The following is a 15,585-nucleotide window of genomic DNA, read 5'->3' on the forward strand; positions in this document are numbered from 1 at the left end:
CATTTACGAAGTGCATAGACACGGCTCCCGCTCCCCTGAGAAGACAGGGAATGCGGATACTGAACTATCTGGACGATTGGCTTGTTCTAGCGCAGTAAGAGACAGAGCTTGTGTCTCACAGAACAGCGCTTCTCAGCCATCTGGAAGGTCTGGGTCTCTCGGTCAACTGGACCAAGTGCTCGTTATCGCCCCGTCAGTCAATTTCCTTTCTTGGAATAGAACTGGACTCGGTGGCTATGACGGCCAGATTGTCGGAGCAGCGTGCGCGCCGCATCCGTCACCTCGCCGCATCCTTCCAAATAGGCAGCCAGGTTCCGCTGAGGACATTCCAGCGTATCCTGGGCCATATAGCCTCAGCTTCAGCGGTGCTCCAGCTGGGCTTATTGCGCATGCGCCCGCTTCAACGCTGGCTGAAAGTGCGCGTGCCCCACCGAGCCTGGGCGGCCGGCGGCTCGCGAGTCAGAGTGAATCAGGGCTGCATTTCAGCCCTGCAGCCCTGGCTGGCAGCCGAATGGTATCACACAGGAGTGACTATGGGAGTGATCTCACACCGGATAGTTGTCTCGACAGACGCTTCCAACCAAGGTTGGGAAGCGCTCTTTGAAGGCAGACCGGTCTATGGCCGCTGGTCAGACCAGGAGAATGTCCTACACATAAACTGTCTAGAGATGCTCGCGGTCGAGAAAGCGCTCAAGCACTTCCTCCCATTCCTCCTGGGTCACCATGTTCTAGTCCGAACGGACAATACATCGGTAGTGGCCTATGTGAATCGCCAGGGCGGTGTCAGATCAAAGACGCTCTGCACCCTGGCGGAACGCCTCCTCGTGTGGGCTCAGCACTCTCTGCCCTCGCTGAGAGCCGCGCATGTGCCTGGCCACCTGAACGAGGGTCCCGACAGACTGTCCAAGGACAACGTTCCCCCTGGGGAGTGGTCTCTACACCCCCAAACAGTCCAGTCACTGTGGCGCCGTTTCTGCAAAGCGAAAGTCGACCTTTTTGCGTCAAAAGACAACACTCACTGCCCAGAGTTCTTTACGAAGAACGAGGACGCGCTGGCCCATACCTGGCCCAGCGGCCCGCTATATGCTTTTTTTATATGCTTTATATGCTACATGCGTGGAGCCTCAACGGTTACTCGTTGATCTGCCAAAAAGGGGTTATGAACACGATCATACAATCTAGAGCCCCCTCTACGAGACGGCTCTACACGTCAAAATGGTCGGTGTTTAGCAAATGGTGCACTGCCAAAGGGCTCGATCCACAGACATGTGGGGTATCGCACGTATTGCATTTCCTTCAAGAGCTGCTGGACGCGGGCAGGTCCCCCTCCACGCTCAAAGTTATGTTGCGGCCATCTCAGCTTTCATTGATTCAGAGCTGGGCCGCGCATTAGGAAGGAACGTGTTCGTCACTCGCTTCCTTAGAGGAGCCAGAAGGATGAACCCCCCGCGACCCCCCTCGGTTCCTATGTGGGATCTTTCACTGGTCTTGGAGGCCCTGAAAACGCATCCCTTTGAACCCTTGGAAACTGTGGATATGAAATACCTCACGCTAAAAACCGTTTTTCTGATAGCTCTGTCTTCAGTTAAACGTGTGGGAGACCTTCACGCGTTATCTTTAACGCCGCGTGCCTCGAGTTCGGACCTAACGATTCTAAAGTTATGCTCAAACCGAGGCATGGTTACATTCCCAAAATATTGGGCACTCCCTTCAGAGCGCAGGTCATTTCTCTCTCAGCCCTGCCAACTTCCGGCAGCGAGGCCGATAGTAATCTCCTCTGCCCGGTCAGGGCACTGAGAAACTACATCACACGCTCCGCCGCTTTCAGGTGCTCGGAGCAGCTTTTTGTTTCATTTGGAGGGCGCACCAAGGGTCTCGCCGCCTCGAAACACAGCCTGTCCAGATGGATTGTGGACGCTATCGCAGCTGCTTATGCGTCTAAAGACAGGGAATTGTCGGTTCGGACCGGCTGTGCCACTCTGTGCTCCCTAGTATGTGCTTGTGTACTGCGCTAGCCTCCTATTGGGCACCCGGCTCCCTGCTATCAGGTTCCCCGGGCTCTCCCTGGGACTCATTCAGTGGATGCTGGGCACGCACGGCGTTGACAAGGGTGTTCCCGCAGCGTAAGCTACTTACGCAATACGAGAGAACCTCTCGTAAGAGAACGTAATCGGTTACTAAACGTAACCTCTGTTCTCTCTAGAAGAGGGAACGAGTATTGCGTAACCCGCCGTGCTCGCGCCACGAGCTCACTCGCTTCAGCGACAGAAACCAGTGAAGCAGCCTCTGAGCCTCGCCTATATACGCTAAGCCACACCCCTTTTGGCGGGCTGTGACGCGTGAAGCGCGCCAAGCGCGCCAAGCGCGCTCATTGGACGTGACGTCACGCCAAGGGCTCAGCAATAGGCTGCTGCAGTTGCCGCAGGGCAGCCAATTGGCACGCGAGTCAGCCTGCCCTAGGTCTGTAAGCTGCCCCACTGCGTTGACAAGATTATTAAAAATTAAGGATAATTTTTGGCTTCAGTATCTCGAGAAAGAAGACTTTCCCGCAGCGTAAGCTACTTACGCAATACTCGTTCCCTCTTCTAGAGAGAACAGAGGTTACTTTTAGTAACCAATTACTTTTTATCACATTTGGATTATTGTTCAATTATTTGGTCAAGTACAACTGAAATGAATTTAAGAAAATTGCAAGTTGCTCAAAATAAAGCAGCTCGGGTAGTTTTAAGTTGCCCTTTCAGGACTAGTGTTAGAGAATTGAATACTAGGTTAGTTTGGCTAAGTGTAAAAAGTAGGATTAATTATTGTATTGTTAACTTTGTTAGAAATATTATTGTTACAAAAATGCCAGAAATACTATACAGCAGACTGTCTTTTTTTAGTGCTGTGCATCAATATTCCACTTGTCAGTCAACAGAGAGTCACTTTTTGTTACCTCCGAGTCGAACTAACCTTATGCAAAGGACAGTGCTGTATAGAGCAATGGTGGTATGGAATTCTCTTCCGCAGTTTTTGATTTTGGGAATGAATGCAATGACTTTTCGTAAAAGATTAAGACTTTATTTATTTACATTAGAATAATTGTTATTATTTATATTTGTTGCTTTTTTGATATGAATGGTTTAAGAGAGGGAAAACATTGTGAAAATGATGAACCCTATAGTAGTATAGCTGTAACTGTGTACTGTGATAATGAATAATGTAGAGCTGTTGTTTTACTGTTTTATTTTTTAGTACGTTGCTGTATTGTTATGTATGAATGTGTGCACTCCATTTTTGTCTGTATAATGCATGTTTTATGTTATAAGAATTTTTTTTTTTTTGTTGAAGTCTATAGACCCCAGGAAGAATAGCTACTGCTTTTGCAGCAGCTAATGGGGATCTTAATAAACAAACAAACACTTTCAAAAAAATGTTTTGCTAATAATTTACTCACCCCAATGTCATCCAAGATATCCATGTCTTTCTTTCTTCAGTCAAAAATAAATTAAGGTTTTTGAGGAAAACATTCCAGGATTTTTCCCCATATAATGGACTTCAATGGCAACCAACGGTTTGAAGGTTCAAATGTCCATCTCAATGCAGCTTCAAAGTCTCGACACGATCCCAGTCGAGAAATAAGGGTCTTATCTAGTGAAACCATCAGTCATCATCTGAAATTAAAAAATATATATATGTATATATACTTTTTAACCACAAATGCCCATCTTGTACCATCTCTGAGATGCGCCACATATTATGTCATCACGTTGGAAAGGTCACAAAAAATAAATAATAATAATAAATTAAAACAAAGATGTCAGATGATTTTGAAGTTGGAGGAGAAAATGAGATGGAGTTTTTCACCCTTCCCTGCCTTCATGAACCGGAGTACACAGACAAATAACTTAGATAGATGACGTGACCTTTCCAACGTGATGACGCAATGCGTGGCGCATCTCAGAGAAGGTACACAACAAGCATTTGTGGTTAAAAAGTGTATATATATATATATTTGTTTTGAAGCAGGAGACTTAGACGGATCCATGTGCAACGTTTTATTAATGGTTTGAGTGAAGGTAACGGGTAAAGGAAATAAGAGGGCAGGGTAGCTGGTACAGTCCGTTCTCAGTGGTCAGGCAGGCTTAGGTCAGGGCTGGCAGCGAGAATCGAAGTCGGGTCACAGGCAGGGGTTCACTTGGCAGGCTGCACAGAATCAGAGTCGTTAGAACAAGCAGGGGTTTCAGTAATCAGAGATGGGTTATATAAATCATCCAGAGAATGCTCAGACATGCAACACAGTGGTGGAACAATACTTCGCAAGGAACAGTGAGCTAACAAGCCAGATATACGCTATAGAGCTCAGCGTTCATTGCGAACAGGTGCATCGATCATCAGCGCACAAATGATGCATACTAGGCCAAGTATGCATACTCAGTATTCAGGGGACGGCGCTCGAGACCGAATAACGGGCATGTCACTGGACGCCGTAACAGAGCCCCCTCCCTGGGAGCGACTCCTGGCGCGAAAACCCTGACGGCGGCGAGGTCTGCCGCGGGGACGAGGAGCGGGTTTGTCTGGGTGATCATGATGAAATACTTGAACGAGCAAAGGATCCAGAATGTCTTTTGAGTCCACCCAGGAGCGTTCTTCAGGACCAAAGCCCTCCCATTCTACAAGATAGTGTAAACGCCCGCCACGACGTCTAGAATCCAGCAGATGGCGCACACGGTACGCCTCTGTGCCCGCTATCAGGATGGGCAGAGAACGGGGATCCTCAGACTCTACATTTCTGACTATGGAAGGTGCAGTGGCTGGCTTCAATAGAGAAACATGAAATGTGGGAGCAACGCGGAGCTGACGGGGCAGGGCAAGGCGGAAAGACACTGGGGTAATTTGCCGTATAATCCTGTAGGGACCCATGAATTTAGGGCTGAGTTTCTTGCTGGGCAGATTGAGTCGGAAATCCCGGGTGGATAACCACACCCACTGACCGGGCTGATAGACGGGACCAGCACGGCGGTGACGATCAGCTTGTCTCTTAGTGCGATTGACGGCACGTAAAAGATGGGTGTGAGCTAGATTCCACGTCTCCTCACTGCGTTTCATCCAGTCATCCACAGCCGGTACATTAGAGGGCTCGCCGGACCAGGGGAACAGAGGTGGCTGATAACCAAGTACGCACTTGAAAGGCGTTTGACCCGTGGAGTGCTTACAAATGGAATTTTGAGCGTATTCAGCCCACATGAGATACCGACTCCAATCCTCCTGGTGGAAATGACAGTAGGATCTCAAGAAACGAATAATCTCCTGATTGAGTCGTTCAGCCTGCCCGTTAGACTGAGGGTGGTACCCAAATGTGAGGCTGACATTCACTTGAAGCATCCGGAAAAAGGCTGCCCAAACACGGGAGGTGAACTGTGGTCCGCGATCAGAGACAATGTCATCAGGTAAACCATAGAAACGGAAGACCAGATTACAGAGGTGCTCAGCAGTTTGTAGGGCTGTGGGCAGTTTAGGCAGAGGAATAAGACGACAGGCTTTTGAGAAACGATCGACAACAGTAAGGATTGTTGTATGTCCATCAGAAGGAGGGAGATCAGTAATGAAATCAACGGCTATGTGTGACCATGGGCGTTGGGGTACCGGTAGTGGCTGTAGAAGACCTGCAGGTAGGAGCCGTGAAGATTTTTGGGTATTGCAGTTCTGGCATTGCTGAACGAACTTAGTCGTGTCTTGAGGCAGTGTGGGCCACCAGTAACGGTTCCGGAGAATCTGAATCGTAGCAGTAATGCCAGGGTGACCAGAGCTAGGCAGCGCATGGACGTGTTTAAGCACCTCCTCTCGGAGCGCTTCGGGCACGAACATTTTCCCTGGAGGACAGTCAGGCGGAGGTTCGGAGTTAGCGTTGGCTTGTTCTAATTCAGTCTCAATATCCCACTGGATGGGGCCGATGACCAGGTCAGGACGGAGAATGTTTTCGGGAGTCTGACTGGTGAGTTCAGAGTCATACTGACGAGACAGGGAGTCAGCTTTCGTGTTCTTTGATCCAGGGCGATACGTCAAAGTAAACTGGAAACGAGTAAAGAACAAAGACCACCGGGCTTGGCGTGGGTTCAATCTCTTGGCAGTTCGCAGATATTCAAGATTTTTGTGGTCGGTAAACACAGTAAATGGATGAGAGGACCCCTCGAGCCAGTGCCGCCACTCTTCAAATGCAGATTTCATGGCCAGTAACTCACGGTCTCCGACGTCATAATTCCGTTCAGCAGAGTTCAGTTTTCTGGAGTAGAATGCGCACGGATGCAATTTAGCTGGATTTCCTTGGCGCTGAGAGAGAACGGCGCCCAAGCCTGTACTGGAAGCATCAACTTCTACGATGAAGGGCAACTCTGGATTGGGGTGACGTAAGATCGGGGCAGTAGTGAAGCAGAATTTGAGCTGATTGAAAGCTTGAGTGGCGCTCTCGGTCCAGGGAAGGCGGGTGGTACCTTTACGCACCAGCGCAGTCAGGGGAGCCGCCACAGAACTGAAGCCTCGGATGAACCGCCGATAAAAGTTTGCGAAGCCCAGGAAGCGCTGTAGCTCTTTGAGAGTGGTAGGCTGGGGCCAATCCATCACCGCTCTGACCTTTACATCATCCATTGCCACGCCCTCAGGACTGATGACGTAACCCAGGAATGAAGTGGATGTCTGGTGGAACTCGCACTTTTCAAACTTGGCGTAAAGTTGATTTTGTATGAGTCTTTGAAGCACGGCCCGTACGTGCTGAACATGGTCCGACAAAGTGTCTGAGTACACGAGTATGTCGTCGATGTAGACAATCACATAGCGCTGAAGCATGTCTCGGAATACGTCATTCATGAATGACTGGAAAACAGCTGGACAGTTGGAAAGGCCGAACGGCATTACCAAATATTCGTAGTGGCTGGTGCTTGTGGAGAACGCTGTCTTCCATTCATCTCCCTCACGGATACGAACCAAGTTATAAGCTGAGCGCAGATCCAGTTTCGTGAAATACTTTGCTGTGCGGAGGAGCTCGAGTGCCGCGGGAACTAACGGCAGAGGATAGCGGAATTTCACAGTGCAGTCGTTAAGGGCTCTGTAATCTATACATGGGCGTATATTTCCATCCTTTTTCTTAACGAAGAAAAATCCAGCTGATACAGGAGAGGTGGAAGAACGAATGAAACCCTTGGCAAACTCTTCCTGGATGTAATTCTCCATGGCCTCCGTCTCGGGCTGTGAAAGGGGGAAAATGCGTCCCCTGGGAGGCGTGGACCCGGGCGTGAGTTCAATGGCACAGTCGTACTCTCGATGTGGAGGTAACTGGGTGGCTTTAACTTTGCTGAACGCTTCCTGCAAATCGCTGTACTCCGCTGGGAGACTAGAAAGAGCGGCGCTTTCACTGAGTGCTGAGATGCTTCGGACGGACAATGGTTTCACTTGGCTTAAACACTTGAAAAAGCAATCTTCACCCCAGCGAACGATCTGACCCGTGGACCATTGCAGGTGAGAATTATGTTTCCTTAGCCAGGGAAGACCCAGTATGACAGGAGTATGTGGGGCTTGAAGAACGTAAAACTGAATATTTTCACAGTGCAGCAGTCCGGTGCGCATTCGCAGTTCGTGCGTCATGTGAGTGATGCGCCCCGTGCCAAGGGGCCGTCCGTCAACAGCATCGACTGTGAGAGGAGAAGTGAAGGGAATTAGAGATATCTTGTGTTTATGAGCAAACTCTTGGGACATAAAATTCCCCGCCGCCCCAGAATCGATCAGTGCTGAAGTAAAAAATATTTGATCAATCTTTGTAAATTCAAGAGGCACAGAAACACAGGAGAGAGGATTTAGACTGTCAAGAGTTAGACTCACCGTTGTCTTTTCTTTGCGTGTGGATAGCTGGGGACAGTGCAAACGGAAGTGTCCATCTCCTCCACAATACATGCACAGCTTTAACATCCTACGGCGTTCACGCTCCTCCTCCGTCAACCGTGTGGCGTTAATTTGCATAGGCTCTCCAGCCTCCAACGCCAAGGGACCCGTAGAGTGCAGACTGGAGATATGGTGAGTATAAGTCGAGGAGCGGATGCCGGAACGGCGTGATCGTATGAGGTTGTCAATCTGAATGGACAAGTGAATGAACTGATCCAGGTTCCTCCCCTCATCGCGACAGGCCAGCTCAGCTTGAAGGTCGTGGTTGAGTCCCCGTCGATACACCACCTTTAGGGCGCTATCAGTCCAGTCAGTCTGCGCTGCGTAAGTGCGGAACTTGAGCGCGTAATCAGCAGCGGTACACTTCCCCTGGGTGAGCTCCAGTAGGCGGTCTTCCGATCCCTTCCCCTCCACAGAATGCTCGAAAACGGCCTTGAAGCACTCGAGGAAGTCGGCATAAGAGGCGAAAGCGGTTCCATCCGGCCTCCAGACTGCGGTAATCCACTCCAAAGCCCGCCCCGTGAGCAGAGAACAGATAAACGTAATCTTGTCCATGTCTGTAGCGTGCTGAGCGGGCTGCCGGGCGAGATACATGGAACACTGAAGCATGAAACCCTTGCATTTACCTGGATCCCCTTCATATTTTTCAGGAAGAGAAATACGAGTGCTGGAGGATGCCGAGTCAGCGGCTGGCGTTTGAACTGGCGTGACTTGCACAGGGGTTTCCTCCGTGGGCTTCTGTAAACTCTGCACTGCCTTCACAAGTTCCTCTGTCAACGAGGTTAGATGAGTCATCTGACGATGGTGAGTAGCGATTTGAGATGCTTGGGCTTTAAATGCAGTAGATAGAATGGACATTGTTGCTGGATCTTCAGTTGGCGAAGTATTCTGTTTTGAAGCAGGAGACTTAGACGGATCCATGTGCAACGTATTACTAATGGTTTGAGTGAAGGTAACGAGTAAAGGGAATAAGAGGGCAGGGTAGCTGGTACAGTCCGTTCTCAGTGGTCAGGCAGGCTTAGGTCAGGGCTGGCAGCGAGAATCGAAGTCGGGTCACAGGCAGGGGTTCACTTGGCAGGCTGCACAGAATCAGAGACGTTAGACCAAGCAGGGGTTTCAGTAATCAGAGATGGGTTATATAAATCATCCAGAGAATGCTCAGACATGCAACACAGTGGTGGAACAATACTTCGCAAGGAACAGTGAGCTAACGAGCCAGATATACGCTATAGAGCTCAGCGTTCATTGCGAACAGGTGCATTGATCATCAGCGCACAAATGATGCATATTAGGCCAAGTATGCATACTCAGTATTCAGGGGACGGCGCTCGAGACCGAATAACGGGCATGCCACTGGACGCCGTAACAATTATATATATATATATATATATTAGAAAATTACCGATCGTTTCGCTAGATAAGACCCTTATTTCTGGACTGGGATCGTGTCGAGACTTTGAAGCTGCATTGAGATGGACATTTGAACCTTCAAAGCATTGGTTGCCATTGAAGTCCATTATATGAAGAAAAAAATCCCGGAATGTTTTCCTCAAAAACCTTAATTTCTTTTCGACTGAAGAAAGAAAGACATGGATATCTTGGATGACGAGGGGTGAGTAAATTATCAGTAAAACATTTTTTTGAAAGTGAACTAATCCTTTAAGCCCATTGTAGAAAGACCTCAGTCATCCTTGAAAACAAAATGATTATAATTTAATATAAATAATATATTTAACAAATACAAATTTCATTATTTATATTCTTTAATAATAATCATTATTAATGCAAAGCATGCAGAAGTTCATTGTAAAGGAAATAATCCTACTGAAACCCTTCTGCTCTCTCGCTCCAGTTTCTCTAATCGGAAACTCCCACCACCATTTCTACTAGTGCTTAACCGAACCCTCTGAGCGTCCCATGTGCTCATATAACACCAAAACACAACAGAAATTCACAAAAGACATCAGTTTTATTCGCTTGCTGTAATCCTAATCTTTAGAATCCATACTGCGACTGACACATCGTCATATAAACGACTTTTGGTGGCGCTTTTGACATTTTCACAATAAATAAATGATTGTGATTACACTTGTCTGTCTGTTGTGTTTTTCTTCATAACGTTACATAGTTTGAAGAAATGGTTATGTGTTAGGCGTAGCGGCCTAATCTAGCGGCTCAAAACATCTTTTTAATGCTATATTGTTTCTAAAATTGTAATTTTCCAGATTCCGCCACATCTCCTTTCATTACATTTTATTCTGTTTAAATTCTGTATAAAAAGGGTATGTTTAGGAAAAAGGAAAATTATACAGATATCTTTATGCTATGAAAAGTCTGTAAGTATGTGATGTTCTGTAGCTGTAAAAGCTTAATAATGCTACGTCTAAATGTTGCAGATACGTCCACATTATACATTTTAGCATCTATCCACATGTACAAAAAACTTACATTTTTGTGTCTCTGAAAATTACCTATTAATACCTATGTATTAACAACCAGGCTGTTCAATGATAAAATGAGAAAGATGAGAACAGATTCAATATTTTAGCAGATTAAATCTTAACCTGTTAAGCTGCAACCCCACTTTTGAAAAATCCCCAGAAATGACATACCCAAACTGAAACAGATACAGTTCATGAACCCTTTGTACTAACAGCACAAGTATGATCTCATTTGAAAGCTGACACCTGGCAGTTTATTGTAAATGTAGAATTAATTATTGTCATAATGAGAATTTTTTTTATAAATAGCTTCAATGTTTTGTAAAATTATTAGAAATTATTTTTTATGAAACATCCTCATGAAAATAAAATTGAAGTTGGCACTCTAGCAATCTAGAAATGCACTACAACTAAAGTCACATGTCTAAACATTTTATGTTTAAAATCTGAAGATAATAAGTCCAAAACTCTGTATTTAGTTAAATGTTTTTCAAGACCATGTCATGTGACTTTATTTTGATTTGACGCTAAGATGCTTCTGATGTTTATTGCCATCTTCTAACCATCTATCCAGTATATTGTCTCTATTGTTTTGTGGTGCAAACGAGCCCCATTCAGTCTCAGTCTCCCCCTGCACACATTCACACCTCTCCAGACTGGTTATGGCTCTAAATATGCATTTCTTTTGTCTGCATTATAGTTACTAACGACTGGCTATTCACATACTATTCATAGGGTTTCAATCCCTAATTTCTTTTCTCAAAGTTCACCCCACATTTTAAACTGTATCAAATGCATTTTTTTGAATAAAGAAACATTTCAGTAAGCGTTCAAAAAATCATAAAAGTATAACTTCTAGGTGGCAGCCTGGCAGGTGCACCTAGGGCTAGCTAGCATGTTAGCTTAGCACACCATCAATACACGACAATTTATGAGATTAAAACCATGTTTGTGCTTATAAACTTACTTTATAAAGCAAATCGAGTATTTTAAATAATCTTCTGTGATCTAATTTGGCTTCAGATAAAAAAAAATCAGACAGAAAATATACTATTGGTATAGCATTCTGCACAATGATAGTATATATAGATTAGCATTACATTATAAATATAATATATTATTATGGAAATACCTGGCATGGCTTGAAAAACACAGGTAACTCAAATATCATAGCAAACATGTTTATTGTCTTCAAAACGTCTGTATCTGCATGTCTTGTTAGCTTTGTGTGTATCAGTGAAGCCGAATGTCACATGATTATGGCACTTCTTCATGTGTTCTATATGGACTAAAACTGTGCACAGGGCGGCGAGGGCGCCCTCAGGCTATTGGTATGAATTGAAAACACATATCAGAGTTATGCATTCGCGTATAATGATTACATCGACGCATTTGGGTATAAATTCAATAAATATTATTCCTGTCTATAGAAATCTGATGTAAACCTATGAGAATATATCAATATTTCTCCAAATCTGCACATTTTTGAGCTAAAGCCCTGAGGGACGTTGTTTTGTGTATCGCTGTCATGACGACGGCACGGGAGTTTTTTTATGAATGAAAGCGGCTGACGTGCATAATTCATATCAAAGGTATCGACTCATTTTTTCATTTCATAACTCCTGACACAAATTAAGAAATAACTGTCGCTATAAGCTTCTCAGAATACAATAGTGGTCAAATACTGAAACTTGAGTCTTATATCTTTTTAATGATGTATAGTGTGTCAAGGTATAACATTAAATCTGATAGTAAATTTGAACTAAATAAAAAAAAAAAACGCTTCAGTGCGCCGACGCACTGGTGCAGCTTAACAGGTTAATATACTGTATGAATTAGTTCACCACATCATGACAGCAATATTACAGACAACACAACTCACCGTATTCTCTGTTGTCAGCTTGTCTTATTGCAAATACTTGAACGAGTTGAACGTGCTTTAAGCCAATAATTAAAACCAGTATATCTGACATTAAATCTCCATACTCTGTGACTTTAAGTAGACACTATTGATGACAGCAATGCATTTGTGAACATGAAGGAAACTTTTGATATTTACTGTTAAAATCACACATTTAAATAGGATCACTTTCTCTGGACATGATAATCACACTCTTCATGTCTGTTGATTTCCACAGCCACAGATGTTCCCAAGACCAGGAGCGACTTCCTTCAGTGTAAGTCAGAAAACAAGCAGAGAAACTCACTGAGTGTGTTCATGTTCTTCCTGGAGAAGCTGAAAGAACACATGACAGAAGAGTTTTAGAGTTGATCATGTGAATGATGATTAAACTGCACTGAGACACTGCTGATATACTGAACATGAAGAGTTCAGATTCATTAGAAGATCAGATTCATAACTCCTGATTGTGATGTGTTTTATCTCCATCAGATTCCCGTCAGCTCACTCTGGATCCGAACACAGCGAGTAAAGTCCTCCGTCTGTCTGAGGGGAACAGAGTGATTAGTAACATTGACACAGAGCTTCAGCCCTATCCTGATCATCCAGACAGATTTGATGTGTGGCAGGTGCTGTGTAGAGAGAGTGTGAGAGGACGCTCTTACTGGGAGATTGAGTGGAGTGGGTATGGTGTGTTTATATCAGTGTCATATAAGAGCATCAGCAGGAAGGGATGGGGTAATGAGTGTAAGTTTGGAGGTAATGCTCAGTCCTGGAGTTTGTTCTGCTTTGACATCATGTACTACTTTAAACACAATGGCATAGAGACTCGTCACTATGTAGTGTTCAGCAGCAGGAGAGTAGGAGTGTATGTGGATCACAGTGCAGGAATTATGTCCTTCTACAGCGTCGACGGAGACACTATGAGACTCATCCACACAGAGGAGACCACATTCACTCAGCCGCTCTATCCGGGGTTTGGGGTTATTGGTGCATCATTGAAACTGTTGATGAATGAGACTAGACTGTAGAGAGACTCTACCCATAATGCTTTGAGCTTCATGATAAATCAGTAACAGTGAGATGATGTTCTAGAGTCTCTTATTCTCTCTTCATTACATTAATAACAGCTGAACTTCTGTACCTGAAATATCATGTCAGAATAACTGTGTAATAAACCCTCATATAGACATCAGTGTGTGTGTGACGGTGTGTGTCTTCCTCATATAGTCATCAGTGTGTGTGACGGTGTGTGTCTTCCTCATATAGACATCAGTGTGTGTGACGGTGTGTGTCTTCCTCATATAGTCATCAGTGTGTGTGACGGTGTGTGTCTTCCTCATATAGACATCAGTGTGTGTGACGGTGTGTGTCTTCCTCATATAGTCATCAGTGTGTGTGACGGTGTGTGTCTTCCTCATATAGTCATCAGTGTGTGTGACGGTGTGTGTCTTCCTCATATAGACATCAGTGTGTGTGACGGTGTGTGTCTTCCTCATATAGTCATCAGTGTGTGTGACGGTGTGTATCTTCCTCATATAGTCATCAGTGTGTGTGACGGTGTGTGTCTTCCTCATATAGTCATCAGTGTGTGTGACGGTGTGTGTCTTCATCATATAGACATCAGTGTGTGTGACGGTGTGTCTTCCTCATATAGACATCAGTGTGTGTGACGGTGTGTGTCTTCCTCATATAGTCATCAGTGTGTGTGAGACGGTGTGTGTCTTCCTCATATAGTCATCAGTGTGTGTGTGACGGTGTGTGTCTTCCTCATATAGTCATCAGTGTGTGTGTGACGGTGTGTGTCTTCCTCATATAGACATCAGTGTGTGTGACGGTGTGTGTCTTCCTCATATAGACATCAGTGTGTGTGACGGTGTGTGTCTTCCTCATATAGACATCAGTGTGTGTGACGGTGTGTGTCTTCCTCATATACTCATCAGTGTGTGTGTGACGGTGTGTGTCTTCCTCATATAGTCATCAGTGTGTGTGACGGTGTGTCTCTTCCTCATATATTCATCAGTGTGTGTGACGGTGTGTGTCTTCCTCATATAGTCATCAGTGTGTGTGACGGTGTGTGTCTTCCTCATATACTCATCAGTGTGTGTGACGGTGTGTGTCTTCCTCATATAGACATCAGTGTGTGTGACGGTGTGTGTCTTCCTCATATAGTCATCAGTGTGTGTGACGGTGTGTGTCTTCCTCATATAGTCATCAGTGTGTGTGACGGTGTGTGTCTTCCTCATATAGACATCAGTGTGTGTGACGGTGTGTGTCTTCCTCATATAGTCATCAGTGTGTGTGACGGTGTGTGTCTTCCTCATATAGACATCAGTGTGTGTGACGGTGTGTGTCTTCCTCATATAGTCATCAGTGTGTGTGACGGTGTGTGTCTTCCTCATATAGACATCAGTGTGTGTGTGATGGTGTGTGTCTTCCTCATATAGTCATCAGTGTGTGTGACGGTGTGTGTCTTCCTCATATAGTCATCAGTGTGTGTGATGGTGTGTGTCTTCCTCATATAGACATCAGTGTGTGTGACGGTGTGTGTCTTCCTCATATAGTCATCAGTGTGTGTGACGGTGTGTGTCTTCCTCATATAGACATCAGTGTGTGTGACGGTGTGTGTCTTCCTCATATAGACATCAGTGTGTGTGAAGGTGTGTGTCTTCCTCATATAGACATCAGTGTGTGTGACGGTGTGTGTCTTCCTCATATAGTCATCAGTGTGTGTGACGGTGTGTGTCTTCCTCATATAGTCATCAGTGTGTGTGTGATGGTGTGTGTCTTCCTCATGTAGACATCAGTGTGTGTGACGGTGTGTGTCTTACTCATGTAGACATCAGTGTGTGTGACGGTGTGTCTTCCTCATATAGTCATCAGTGTGTGTGACGGTGTGTGTCTTCCTCATATAGTCATCAGTGTGTGTGACGGTGTGTGTCTTCCTCATATAGACATCAGTGTGTGTGACGGTGTGTGTCTTCCTCATATAGACATCAGTGTGTGTGACGGTGTGTGTCTTCCTCATATAGACATCAGTGTGTGTGACGGTGTGTGTCTTCCTCATATAGACATCAGTGTGTGTGACGGTGTGTGTCTTCCTCATATAGACATCAGTGTGTGTGTGACGGTGTGTGTCTTCCTCATATAGACATCAGTGTGTGTGTGACGGTGTGTGTCTTCCTCATATAGTCATCAGTGTGTGTGACGGTGTGTGTCTTCCTCATATAGTCATCAGTGTGTGTGTGACGGTGTGTGTCTTCCTCATATAGTCATCAGTGTGTGTGACGGTGTGTGTCTTCCTCATATAGTCATCAGTGTGTGTGACGGTGT

General features: G+C 45.4%; 1 protein-coding gene across 1 annotated transcript in view; it reads left to right on the forward strand.

Moving 5' to 3' along the window:
• LOC308703076 (stonustoxin subunit beta-like) overlaps positions 1-13,448 on the forward strand; it is a 271,258-nt gene extending 257,810 nt beyond the window's left edge. Inside the window, exons 6-7 of the mRNA XM_081386344.1 lie at positions 12,491-12,529; positions 12,745-13,448. Of these exons, the coding sequence (XP_081242470.1) occupies positions 12,491-12,529; positions 12,745-13,283 (578 nt within the window). The 3' untranslated portion in view covers positions 13,284-13,448. The remainder of the gene's footprint in view (positions 1-12,490; positions 12,530-12,744) is intronic.
• The last annotated feature ends 2,137 nt before the right edge of the window (positions 13,449-15,585 follow it).

The sequence above is a fragment of the Scardinius erythrophthalmus genome (assembly GCF_964197995.2).
Source record: "Scardinius erythrophthalmus genome assembly, chromosome: 15".
Lineage (NCBI taxonomy): Eukaryota > Metazoa > Chordata > Actinopteri > Cypriniformes > Leuciscidae > Scardinius > Scardinius erythrophthalmus.